Source organism: Sphaerodactylus townsendi, linkage group LG02, assembly GCF_021028975.2.
Source record: "Sphaerodactylus townsendi isolate TG3544 linkage group LG02, MPM_Stown_v2.3, whole genome shotgun sequence".
Classification (NCBI taxonomy): Eukaryota; Metazoa; Chordata; class Lepidosauria; order Squamata; family Sphaerodactylidae; genus Sphaerodactylus; species Sphaerodactylus townsendi.
The window spans coordinates 152,828,692-152,843,031 of NC_059426.1; the positions used below are offsets into that span (position 1 = coordinate 152,828,692).

Sequence of the window (14,340 nt, forward strand, 5' to 3'; positions counted from 1 at the left end):
CGAGTATAAACTGACCCAAATATAAGCCGGGGCACCTAATTTTACCACAAAAAATAGGAAACTTGTTGACTCGAGTATAAGCCTTCAAACTTGACTCAGTAGCAGCTAAAAACAGAAGATTTGGGAGCAAGATGAGATAGAGTTGCTTAACAGAGTTTGCATTAGGGATGAGCAGCTTTCCAGCACTCTAAGAACACAAATGAACCACTGTTTCCCTCCAAATGTAGAATAATTCTGGGATTCATAGCCATGCCAGCCTAAACTTTGCTCCAAAGACAGTCTTTGTCTTCAGCAACATCAGTATTTGGCAGTAAACTACTGTATGAAGCATTATATTCATCTAGAATGTAATGCACCAATAACCCTTAGGAGAGAAATGCCTTAGTTTCTTTTAACACACACACACACACACACACACACACACACACACACACACACACACACACACACACACACACACACACACACACACACACACACACACACACACACACACACACACACACACACACACACACACACACACACACACACCCTAGTTGTAATGCTATGCAGGCTGTCCTTACAGCTTGTTTTTATGGCTCTCTGGTGAGTTAGGAAAAAAGCAGCAACATGCTAACCAGATCCCCACAGCAGCCCCAGCTCCGGCCGCCATCTTGGAATTACCGTATATACTCAAGTATAAGCTGAGGGGGGCTTTTTCAGCATAAAATGTGCTGAAAAAGTTGGCTTATACTCGAGTATAGACGGTAGTTTATCAGTTTCATGAACCACTGTTACAACTATAGCTTAAGTAGTAAACTAGTAGTACACTTACCTGCACAGCACAACCCAATACCAGCAACAGCAGCTTTTTAATTTCATCCATACTTTTACCTAAGAGACAAAAATTGACCCCAAATATAGGTGATTATTACAAAGTTTTTTTTAAAAAGAACAAAAGTTTATGAACTAGAACTAAGAAGCAAAGCACTTTTACAGAGATGGCATATTCCTTAAGCTTTTAAGATTGTTTACAGCACTACTTGATGTGGTATTTTGCTTGTATTTTCAAGAATTTCAGTTTGTGTGTTTAAACTTCCCAACTCTCACACTTGTTAAGAAATTTCCCCCAAATATGAATGGATAAGTTTAAAAACCCAGAAAACCAAATGGCAAAAATTAGCAGTCCTAGTCACAAGTTAGACGCAACAGCAAACTATGTGTTGTCTCTATGTGAATGTGCCCTAGCTGGGAGGGGGACTATTGTTCCCTCACACAGACAGATAAGGAGTTGTTTCTGATTTTGAGGTAAGTTATCATAGGCTGTTATATGTGAACCAGCAAACTACAGTTTGCATTTTCTCTGCAAACCAGGGTACAGCTACAGTTCTGAATCCAGGTTTGCAGGACTAGCACAAAACAGAGTTTACTGGTTTGTATGAAGAGGCAAACTATAGACATAGATTGTTTTGCTGCATATGATGGGAGAAAGGCATATCTGAGGCCAAGGATGCCTCCAGCTTGCCCATGTTTAACAGCAAACTATTCTTGTCTGCTATGTCTCATTCATGCCACAAGTTCTACTTGCGGTGGGGAGCTAATGATTTCTTATGTGGTTGATGCAAATTAGCACAGTTGCTCTGGGATATCCACTTGTTTAACTTGAGCTTTCAAACAATACTTCACCTCATCACACAGCCTCTCTAAGAGCAATTTAAATCACTGATGTTCTTTGGTGCTTGTCTGCAAATGGGAAAAACCCACAAAGATTTCTCACATGAGAGGCTGAACTCTTGCATCGCTGGATACCACAATGTAACAATAACTCTTAACCAGATTTCCAGGATGGTGGAATCAGTTCTTGGTTAGTGTAGAATAACAACAGCACCATACCCAGTGAAATGGACGCAGCCTGATTCTTAACATTCTCCTCAAGAGGCAATCTACAAATTTTGAGGACAGTGAGAATTTTTAGGAAAATGGCATTCCAGATTTTAGGAAGCTTCTTCTTCCCATATTCAATAGCTGTTGACAGCCAGCCAAGGATAATTGTTTTTATACTGCTCACTCTGTCATCAGAATAAAATTCCAGATTTTTCCACCAGGTCTTAAAAGACACAGCAAAGAGAAACTAAGGATTTCACACCAGACTCAATTGGTTGTTGTGGGCTTTCCGGGCTGTGTGGCCGTGGTCTGGTAGATCTTGTTCCTAAAGTTTCGCCTGAATCTGTGGCTGGCATCTTCAGAGATGTATCACAGAATCTGTGATACACCTCTGAAGTTGCCAGTCATAGATGCAGATGAAACGTTAGGAACAAGATCTACGAGACCACAGCCACACAGCCCGGAAAGCCCACAACAACCAGAAACCAAGGAGTTTGCTGATGGTTTTCCAATATATAGAAATAGTAACACTTGAATCCAGTATCACCTTAAGAGACCAAAAAGAGTTCCAGGGAATAAGGCAGGGGTGTCAAACATTCAGCCCCTTGAGGGGGCTTAGGAGGCCTGCGAGCCAGCTTAGACAACCCTCCTTTGCTCCCAATCTGGCCTAGAGAGTCCCCCCCCCCCATGCCAATCTGGGCTAGCAAGACTGATGCAGGCTCACCAGCTGAGGCAGCCACACCCTCTCCGATTGCTGACCACCTCCCAGAATGCCGTTCTAGGCTGGCGAGCCCACTGCAGGCTCAGCAGCCAAGGCAGCCACCTTCCCCGACCAAGCCACATTTATGTCATATCCGGTCCTAATAACAAATGGGTTTGACATCTCTGGTATAGGGAGCTTTAACTCTCAAAACTTATACCCTGAAACTTTTGTTGAGTTCTAAGGTGCAACTGGACTCAAATTTAACTGTTCTACTGCAGACCAACATGGCTACCCTCTGAAACTACCTTCAACCTACAGAATGTACACTAAAATATGTTCAGGGTATATACGTGAATGTCTTAGATATTCCTTCATAAGGTTGCCTTGTTTGGCGTGCTTTTTGTGTCCTAATATGTCTTACTTGAGAACCACTGATGATAATGTTGTATACTTCATGGCCAGTAGAGGATTACAGATTAAGAACTGATGTTCACTCAATGACCAGGCCTTGCAAAAGTGGCCCTGTGTAGACATTACAATACATGAATGGGAGAAATGGAAGCAACACTGGAGGCAATGTCCCCAAGTTCTGTTGAACTCAACAAGAGAGCTTATGTATTCAAAAAGGTCTGCCCAGATTGCTCTTCGAGTGAACAGGAATAGGCTTTCAAATTCTGGAGAGATCTGAAGGCACGGAGCTCATCCCTTTGACTTGTGTCCTGCAACCCCCACAGCTTTAAGCATTCATTATAATATAACATATGACAATGCGATAATAAGCTGTCATCAATTGAATTGGTACACTGATCCACTAAGCTCTGCACTGTCTAGTCCAGGGGTAGGGAACCTGCGGCTCTCCAGATGTTCAGGAACTACAATTCCCATCAGCCCCTACCAGCATGGCCAATTGCCATGCTGACAGAGGCTGATGGGAATTGTAGTTCCGGAACATCTGGAGAGCCGCAGGTTCCCTACCCCTGGTCTAGTCTGACACCAGCGTTCAAGGTCATACACAGATAAAAGATTTTCTCAAAACCTACTCCTGACAGCCTTTAAGTAAAGGTGCTGCTGGCGCTCAACATTAAAAAGGTGGCAGAACAGCTTTTAAACTGATCACTGGGGGAAAGCCGACAGGAGCTGAGGTGACTTCGGTTCGGAATACAGTTTCTATGGGGATGCAGACAGAGAGGGAGGTTTTTCTAAATCAACCACACACAAGCGAGGAACATAGCAATGTGCATGTGACAAGGGATAGTGTCTGCAAAAGACTTGAGGGTAAAGCACATAAATCCCAGGTTAAGGACAGAGACAGGGTATACAGGTGTCTCTATGCTAATAGTAGAAGCATTTGACCTAAAATGGGGGAGCTAGAGTACAGAGTTTTGAAGGAGGACTTTGATATAGTGGGCATTACAGAGACATGGGGGAATGAGGAGAACCAGTGGGATGCTGCTATACCAGGCTACAGGCTCTATAGGAAGGATAGGACAGGGCGCATTGGGGGTGGAGTTGCCCTTTACATCAAAGAGAGCATAGTAGCACATAAAATAGACAATGCAAGGGGAGCTGGTTCCCCTACAGAATCACTGTGGATATCAATACCAGGTGTGAAGGACAGTTTAATATTAGGAATATATTATCGTCCCCCAGACCAAAGTGCACAAGAGGATTCTGAGATGGAAAAAGAAATTAGATAGGCCAACAAAAACAAAAATGTAGTGGTAATGGGTGATTTTAACTATCCCCATATAAACTGGAAAAATGCATGCTCAGGTCATAGTAAGGAGAGAGCAATCCTGGATATGCTAAATGACTGTGGCTTGGAGCAGATGGTTGTGGAACCAACCAGGGGAGAGGTGATCCTAGCTCTAATTCTATGTGGGACCCAGGACCTGGTGCGGGAAGTCAGTGTTGTTGAGCCGATAGGGAACAGCGACCACAATGGTGTCAGATTCAGTATCTCTGTATGCGAACAAGTGACAACTACTAATGTAGTTACATTCGCCTTCAGAAAGGGAAATTTCTCAAAGATGAGGGGGATAGTGCGCAGGAAGCTGAAAGGGAAAATCAAGAGAGTCAAAACTGTCCAGGATGCTTGGAGGTTATTTAAAAACACAGTAATAAAACCTCAGCTGGAATGTGTTCCACAGGTTAGGAAAGGCAGCACCCAGAAAGCCACCATGGTTAACAAGAGAGGTTGAGGAAATTATCAAAAAAGAAAAAGAAAATGTCTTTTAGAAAATGGAAGTCCAGTTTGACTGATGAAGAATATGAGAGGGAACACAAATGGTGGCAAAAGAGAAGCAAGTTAGCTGTAAGGGAGGCAAAAAAGGATTATGAGGAACGCATGGCTGCGAACATCAAGACCAGCAACAAACAGTTCTTCAAGTACATCAAAAGCAGGAAGCCAGCAAGGGAAGCGGTAGGCCCGTTAGATGACAAAGGAACAAAGGGTGTGCTAAAAGATGACAGGGAGATTGCAGAGAAGCTGAATGAATTCTTTTGCATCTGTCTTCACCCAAGAGGAGGTGAGGAACATCCTGCACCTGAACCAAGCTTCTTAGGAGGTAAATCCGAGGAACTAGCTAAGATAGTGGTAGACAAGGAAGAAGTTCTGGCAGCCATTGATAAACTAAATGTTACCAAATCCCCTGGCCCAGATTGCATTCACCCAAGAGTTCTTAAAGAGCTCAAGCATGAAATTGCTGATCTTCTCACTTTAATATGCAACTTATCCCTGAAATCAGGCTCCATCCCTGAAGACTGGAAGATGGCCAATGTCACACCAATCTTTAAGAAAGGATCTAGGGGAGCCGAAATTACAGGCCAGTCAGTTTGACATCTGTTCCTGGTAAATTAGTAGAATCTATCATTAAAGATAAAATTATAAAGCATGTAGAAAAGCAAGACCTGCTGAGAAAGAGTCAGCATGGCTTTTGCAGAGGCAAATCCTGTCTTACAAACTTACTAGAGTTCTTTGAGGGTGTAAACAGGCATGTGGACAGGGGTGAACCGGTGGACATTGTCTACTTGGATTTCCAAAAGGCTTTTTGACAAAGTTCCTCACCAGAGACTGTTGAGAAAACTCAGCAATGAAGGAATAAGAGGGGAAGTCCTCCTATGGATTAAAAAACTGGTTGAGAAACAGGAAACAAAGGGTGGGTATAAATGGGAAGTTCTCACAATGGAGAGATGTCGGGAGTGGTGTCCCCCAAGGATCCGTTTTGGGAACAGTGCTCTTTAACCTATTCATAAATGACCTGGAAGTAGGGGTGGGTAGCGTGGTGGCCAAGTTTGCAGATGATACCAAATTATGTAGGGGGGTGAGAACCACAAAGGATTGCGAAGAGCTCCAAGCGGACCTTGATAAATTAGGTGAGTGGGCTCAGAAATGGCAAATGCAGTTCAATGTAGCAAAATGTAAAGTGATGCACATAGGGCCAAAAAATCCAAACTTCACATACACGCTACAGGGGTCAGTGCTATCAGTCACAGACCAGGAAAGGGATTTAGGCGTCTTAGTTGATAGTTCCATGGGAATGTCAACTCAATGTATGGCAGCTGTGAAAAGGCAAACTCTATGCTGGGGATCATTAGAAAAGGAATTGATAATAAAACTGCCAAGATTGTCATGCCCTTATATAAAGCAGTGGTGCGACCGCACTTGGAGTACTGTGTCCAGTTCTGGTCGCCGCATCTCAAAAAGGATATTGAGGAGATAGAAAAAGTGCAGAGAAGGGCAATGAGGATGATTGAGGGACTGGAGCACCTTCCCTATGAGGAGAGGCTGCAGCGTTTGGGACTCTTTAGTTTGGAGAGGAGGCGGCTGAGGGGGGATATGATTGAAGTCTATAAAATTATGCATGGGGTAGAAAATGTTGACAGAGATAAATTTTTCTCTCTTTCTCACAATACTAGAACCAGGGGGCATTCATTGAAAATGCTGGGGGGAAGAATTAGGACTAATAAAAGGAAACACTTCTCCACGCAACGTGTGATTGGTGTTTGGAATATGCTGCCACAGGAGGTGGTGATGGCCACTAACCTGGATAGCTTTAAAAGGGGCTTGGACAGATTTATGGAGGAGAAGTCGATTTATGGCTACCAATCTTGATCCTCTTTGATCTGAGATTGCAAATGCCTTAACAGACCAGGTGATCGGGAGCAACAGCCGCAGAAGGCCATTGCGTTCACATCCTACATGTGAGTTCCCAAAGGCACCTGGTGGGCCACTGCGAGTAGCAGAATGCTGGACTAGATGGACTTTGGTCTGATCCAGCTGGCTTGTTCTTATGTTCTTATGTGCTGGGGAACTAAACTCAGGACTTTCTGTGTGCAGTAAAGTGCTAAAGGATATCTTCAAAAGCAAGTTAAAACTGAAGAAACAAGGGACTGACCCCATTACAAAGTGAGTTTCAGGACTGTGTAGTTAACTGAATCCCAGTCTTCTTCATCCCTTCTCTACAATTCCTCCTCTGCCAGCCAGTGTGGTATAGTGGTTAAGAGCAGGTGGATTCTAATCTGGAAAACCAGGTTTGATTCCCCACTCCTCCACCTGAGTGGCCGAGGCTTATCTGGGGAACCAGATGTGTTTCCGCACTCCTACATTCCTGCTGGGTGACCTTGGGCTAGTCACAGTTCTTCAGAACTCTCTCAGCCCCACCTACCTCACAAGGTGCTGTTGTGGGGAGAGGAAGGGAAAGAAGCTTATAAGCCACCTTGAGTCTCCTTACAGGAGAGAAAGGTGGGATGTAAATCTAAACTCTTCTTCCCCTCACAACCGCAACTATCGGCACTGGTTTATTCTAAAGCTGTAACAGAAGGAAGCTACAGAAAGTGGAGACAGAAGAGGAGTTAAAAATAACAAACAAGGCAGGTATCTCTATCAGTACCACCCTTGAGTTCTGTTCTTTTCAGCACCATTTAAAATCAGCTATCGGCAATGGAGCATGATCCATGCAAATTATGAGTATTCAAGATTAAGCCACTTCCTAGTTTAAACATACACAAAAATGAAACACAGACAGCATTCCAAAATGCCAAAGTCCCACAGCTTAGCATATGAAAGCAATTTTCACATCCAAGTTCTCTGGGTCTCACAATGAATTTTAAGCTACAGCTTAATTCATGCACAAAAGTAGTCATCTAACTGTGAACAAGATAGTTAATCTCCTTAAGTGCTTTCCTGGATCGGGGCCAAAATACCAAGCCCCCTTTGCATCAAGTCTGCATTTCATAGAAACAGCTCCCTGACCTTATGCTTTCCACAACTGCCCATTTTTTCTTTTGTTAAAAGATCACCTAGGGTCTGTATTAAAACATGTCTAAGTTTGCCAACAACCCAACTGAAGAGGAAATGAAGATTTACAAGCTCAAAAACGTAACACCAGGGTACTGCTAACATGTGAGTTGACCAGAGAACTGAGCTGATCTTTCAGGCAACCACCAGAAACCGATCATGTTCCAAATCTCTAGTGCTTTTACTTGAGGAAAATATAGAAGAAGAGTTTGGATTTATACCTCACCTTTCTCTCCTGTAAGGAGACTCAAGGAGGCTTACAAGCTCCTTTCCCTTCCTCTCCCCACAACAGACACCTTGTGAGGTAGGTGGGGCTGAGAGAGTTCTGAAGAACTGTGACTAGCCCAAGGTCACCCAGCAGGAATGTAGGAGTGTGGAAACACATCTGGTTCTTCAGATAAGCCTCTGCCACTAAGGTGGAGGAGTGGGGAATCAAGCCCCATTCTCCAGATTAGAATCCACCTGCTCCTAACCACTACACCATGCTAGGAAATATAATGCAGGTCATGTTTACTCATTTGCTTTGTGAAAAGTTCAAGAAGTGACTGGGGTATAGCACAGTTTTTTGTATGCAGAAGGCCCCCGGCTCAATCCTGACACCTCCAGTTAAAGACTGCAGGCAGCAGGACTTAGCAAAGACCTTTATTTTCTCCAGACTCTCCACTGTCTTTGCCAGTCACAGTAGACAATCCTGACCCAAATGGGCCACTGATTTGAACCAATATGAGGCAGTGTTGTATGATTGTAAGAAAACTTCTTCCTGCCTTCTAGTCAATACATGCCAAAGCACTGGAAATGACTAACAGGCACTTGGACTTTTGCCTGCTTCACAAACTGCATTTAGATTTTTATTCCCTGTGCATTAAGCTTACAATGCCCCTGCAGCGTACAAACCTCCTGCTTTGGCAACCTCCACAAAATCAAAATTCCTGGCTTTATCTTCTAATATTTGAACAATTCCCCATTCATATTAAAGAAGAAAAGAAAAGACCACACATAATCTGCCTTATACCCTGGAACTCTCTCAGCTCTACCTGCCTCACAAGGCATCTGTTGTAGGGAGAGGAAGGGAAGGAGTCTGTAAGCCACTCTGAGACTCCTTAAAGGAGAGAAAAGCGGAATATAAATCCAAATCCAAACTCTTCTCCTACACATCTGCTACAGCAACTATTCAGCCAAACTTCCTTTTATGTTAAACGAGATAAAGTCTTCAAGAGAAATTACCACCTTCGTTGTGTCCAAGCACAATGTACATGAAGCCACTACCTGCTTGCAGGTGCTTGGACAGAAATTAGGAGAATTTACACATCGTTTGTAGAAATAAAACAGAGACGGGATTCATTGCACGTCTGGAGAAAACTGGAAACATTCCTTGAACACATGCTAAAACTAATTCCACTCATCCATCTTAAAATGAATGAGGAGAGTATAAATGGATAAATCATTATCTGAGCAACCTCTTTGCATGAGCTACGTTATCATGCGTTTCTATGTAAACATGTGATACTATCCACAGGAAACACAAATGAAAATGGATTGTTGCAAACATTTGGATTTACAAATGACAAAGTGGTTTAATTACTAATCGATTCAGGGACTGAAATTCAGTGTGAAGAAAAATCACTGCTATAGAAGTTGGTGAGGGAGCAGGGAAAGAGCTCTTTTTACTCCTATGTTCCTCCTCAATTCCATTTGAATAACAAATGCACAAGTGAAACTGCAAAATGGAGTTATTATACATTACCAAAGATAATAGCAAACGAGCAAAAAAAAATAAGGTAGCAAATGTGTGATTAAGTTGATGGCAGCTCTTTAAAAGGCAAATGCTGGAAGGTACATCAAGTGTGGTCTCACTTTCCTTTACACTAGAGTTGAACTAGATGGTTTTCTTCATTAAGAGGCACTACAGAGACATTATAATCTTACCCAGTGTACTTGCTACAGCCATGGAATCTGAGGCACAGATTCACATTTTAAATTCATACTGCAGAATCACATAACATAGATCTCCTTTTTGGATGCATCGTTCTGTTGCAAACATATGATTCAACAGGCACACACACAGAGGCATACAGACATATATATACAAATTTAAGATGGGGAAACACAGAACAGGGCTGTAATGTGTTCACAGAACACTGTATAGCACAATCAGCAACTACTGAAGACTCCTTGTGGTCTCCTTTGATACGTTCTTACTCTGAATATGTATTTCATCCATTAACTGTTCTGCTCTGGGAAAACCGAGGCCTGGTTCACACATGCAGGAGAATGGGGTGGGATGAAGTACCATGACATGTTACTTTTACCCCACTGTCACAGAATAGACTATAGGTAGTAGATATTCTGGCTATTAAATGCTCATGGGGGAGGAGTCCCCGCACACCTCAATTCAACATTTTAAAAAACTAGTACAAGAGGAGAGAAGGAGCTGTTTTTCCAAGTTCCGAGAGCTCTTAATACAAGAACATGGGATCAACATGGGATCTTCCAGTGACAGTCTATTTGAAGTTTGATATAACTGGTAACCCATTAAGCCAAAGGCAGTCTTCACAACTCCCTGTTTTCATGTTCCCAGGGAGGTTGTGTTTTGGCTTGATAGATTACAAGTCCCTTGAAAATTACCACTAGTTGAAAGACTTCCATCAAGGAGGAGAATTTCTTGCTGCCTCCTTCTGTTGCAGCACAAAATGTCCACTGAAATATGCTCCTAAGGGACACAGACCCTCAGAAAAAAAATGAGTGTGGGGGGAATAGGCAAAACCAGCACTTCTTCCATTAGCAAATGTTTTAAGCAAACCCAAAAACTAGGTGTGGTGTAAAGATCGAAGGGAGCTAACTTGAACAGTTACAATCGCCACAGCTGGTTATTGCTTTCTTAGGCCTTTGCTCTGTATTTTCATATACAGGTAAAATAGAATCATCATGCAAAATTACTGGATAAAATTAGTTATATAAGAATACTTTGGTAGTATATATAAATATATATTTTATGAAAATATGAGTTCATATTATGCATATCTATTTTACATTATCAGCAGTAATCAGTCCCAATATTAACAAGCCCTTATACTCTACTTAGTTAATTAAGGTCACTTAAAGGTTTTGCATATGTTTATAACAAGAGAATGCTGCAGTGCTTGATTCATTATCCCTCAGTGACAAATACTCAGATTAAATGCATCCTTTTAATCATAATAAATCAAATCTAGTTTACTACCTTGCACGCTTTTCTAGAACTTAGCTGATTATTCTGAAAAGCATTTCACTGGGTCAATACTTTCTAAAGCACTTCAACTATCTAACAATCTTGATCTTTTACTTTTTGCATACTTCTGTACAGTGGTACCTCGGTTATCACTGACTTTGGTTTTCGTCGTTCTGGGTTTTTGTCGACTTTTTGGGGGCAAAATTTGTCTCAGTTTTCGCCAATTGCCTTGGTTTTTGTCCTCAAACCCAGAAAAAAATTGCCCAGAAAAAGTCCACAAAAACTGAAATTGACGAAAAGTCCATGAAAACTGAACCCGGAGGCAGAGGGAGCTCCTTATTTGTGCAGTGACTCCCCCTGATGTCATTGCCTAAATAAGGATCTCCCTCTGCCTCCCGGCTGGCTGGGGTTTGAGGAAGCTAATTAATCCGTTCGAGGCACTTTTTGGAGTGCCTCAAATGGATTAATTGGATTTACAATGATTCCTATGGGAAATGGTGGCTTGGTTTTCGTCGATTTCGGTTTTCCTTTCGGACCAATTATTGACGAAGACCGAGGTACCACTGTATATAACTACATCAACAATTTGACATATTTTGGTGTGACCAATTGGTTAAAACACCTCACTTCTTATCTATTTTTGATTGAAGCAGAATAGGAAAACGAAAAGTCCATGAAAAGTCCACGAAAAGTCCATGAAAACTGAACCCGGAGGCAGAGGGAGCTCCTTATTTGTGCAGTGACTCCCCCTGATGTCATTGCCTAAATAAGGATCTCCCTCTGCCTCCCGGCTGGCTGGGGTTTGAGGAAGCTAATTAATCCGTTCGAGGCACTTTTTGGAGTGCCTCAAATGGATTAATTGGATTTACAATGATTCCTATGGGAAATGGTGGCTTGGTTTTCGTCGATTTCGGTTTTCCTTTCGGACCAATTATTGACGAAGACCGAGGTACCACTGTATATAACTACATCAACAATTTGACATATTTTGGTGTGACCAATTGGTTAAAACACCTCACTTCTTATCTATTTTTGATTGAAGCAGAATAGGAATAAATTATGTAAAATATTACAGTATCTTAGAAAAACAAAGGATCACAAGCTCAAATGCTCACTAGTCTTCAAATCAAACAGACACTGCTGCCAGATTTGATAAAGGCAAAACAATTCAGCCCTTCAGCCCAAAGCTTGTAGAACAGCATTGCTTTGTACAATTTATGAAACAAAACAGGAGACAGCACAGGAAAAAGTTTGGGAATTATTAAATGCAGTAATAAAATTGATTGAATGGATAATTAATGTAGGTGTAAGACTGTAAAACTTATCTTTCTCTGCCCTGTTTTACAGACCATTGCCTGGCACCGTCATGTGTGTAATGGTTCTAGCTAATGTGTATTATTTTACTGAATCTGTCTGAATAATATTGTGTAGTGGTTTTTAGGAATTGATTTTAAGATTTATTGCATAATGTCATGCCCGTCAACCTCCTCCCAATAATCAGACTCAGGTTCACTGAAATCAATTTATTGCATCAGAGCAAACGAACAGGTACACTCCAGAGATTTTGCTGGATCTAACCTCTGCACACAAAGCAGCAGCCTATATCTCCTGCTATGCACCGCTTCCCTACAATGGTTTCCCCAAAAGCCAAACTGTTCACAGGCTGTGTGCTGCCAGCAGGCAGGGGCATGGCCGGGTCTGACCCCGCAGGGCAAGGTGGGCAGTAAGCGTGTTCAGGTCACAGTCAAGGAAGGTGGCAGGCAAGGCATAGTCAGGTCACAGTCCAATAGGTCAAGGAAGGCGGCAGGCAAGACATAGTCAGGTCATAGTCCAATAGGTCAAGGCAGGCTGGGAATCAACGAAGAACCAGGCACACGGCAGCAACAAATAACACACTTGTGGCACTCAAGTAGAAGCAAGCTCACAGCAAGGGTTATACAGAGAGCCTTGTTCAAGGGGCTGGGATTCTGTAAGGAGTTAATCCTCATCAGATGCAGAGACTTCTAATCTCCCATATTTTGCTGCCAAACTAACACTCCTTCTTTGCTTCTGCAGTAGCAGCCTCTGCTTCTGCCTCCTATGCACAGCTGGCTCATCACTGGGTTCCCTAGGAGGATCTGCATGCTCTTCCACCTGCATGTCATCAGGCAGGGAAGGGCTGGGAGTTGGCTCTGCTGCCTGGTCTTCTTCAGGAGCAGTCACCTCTGGTTGCACTGTGTCTTCAAGTTCTGCCTCTGAGTCCTCTGTGTCCTGATAAGTACCCAGGGGCTGGCCCATGACAGACCATGCAGCTCCTCCAAGAACAGAGGAACAAGGGTCAGGTGCTGCCTGGCTAGGGAGGAAAAACCATTACTACAAACCTCTAAACAAAGCAAGTACAAGCATAAGCAGGGACTCTTTGGTGTTACAATCTCCCAGACTTCCCTGGATACAAATGGCAAGTCCCTGGGAGAGGGGTCTTGAAACATAAATGACTTTAAAACATCTGTATGTGAGATGCACAAGTCATATAATAAACAAACAATGTGCACAGAAGGGGAGCAATAATTAGAGTACTGACTCCATGGTTTCAGATGGTGGCACTACGGTAATTGTGCATATTAAGAGCAAGATTCTTCAAGCAAGATCCTCTGGAACAAAATCCCCATCCTCAGAGAAAAATCAGCTGAATAAGCAGGCGGCAGGCATGTTTTCAATAGAATTACACTTATTCCTTTTCTCACTCAGATGGGGAAAATGATTTGCGACAATGTCACATTTGCTGCCTTATGCCAAAATACTTATGCCAAAAAACTTTAAAGGGAAAGTTTTGTTCTTTTTCTAGCAAGAACTAAATGGATAAAGAAAAATACACCATAACCTGACTGCACAAGAAGTAGTCACACTGTTTAATAGTGACATGAAGTGTTATAAGCAAAAAACTCCTAAAAAATCAGGTATAATCAGGTACAAAATACAGGAATACATATGTGGCAAACCCCTCCGCCCCACACACACCTTGTTATCACTGTGAGACAGATTTTTCCACCTTATCCTTTTGGTTCCCTCGGGTCTGAGTAGCCTTTCTGGCAGCATGTGATGGCTTCAGGCTGTATTTCTAATATTGTCCCACCCTAAGATATAGAATGCCTTTTTCTTTTCAAACCAATCCCCTAATGGCATTGAAGAACTGAGGCAAGTTCAAACAGATTAAAAGGAAAATTTATTGAACAAACAAATGTGGAATTATGAAGAAAATAAGCAGATGGGAATCAGGCAGGAGTA

General features: G+C 42.5%; 1 protein-coding gene across 2 annotated transcripts in view; it reads right to left on the reverse strand.

The window, feature by feature from the left end:
* The window catches only part of CCDC88C (coiled-coil domain containing 88C), a 153,825-nt gene that overhangs the window by 71,187 nt on the left and 68,298 nt on the right, over positions 1 to 14,340 (reverse strand). For both annotated transcript variants that reach the window (XM_048485200.1, XM_048485201.1), the window contains one exon: positions 818 to 876. In XM_048485200.1, coding sequence (XP_048341157.1) covers positions 818 to 876 — 59 coding nt within the window. The remainder of the gene's footprint in view (positions 1 to 817; positions 877 to 14,340) is intronic.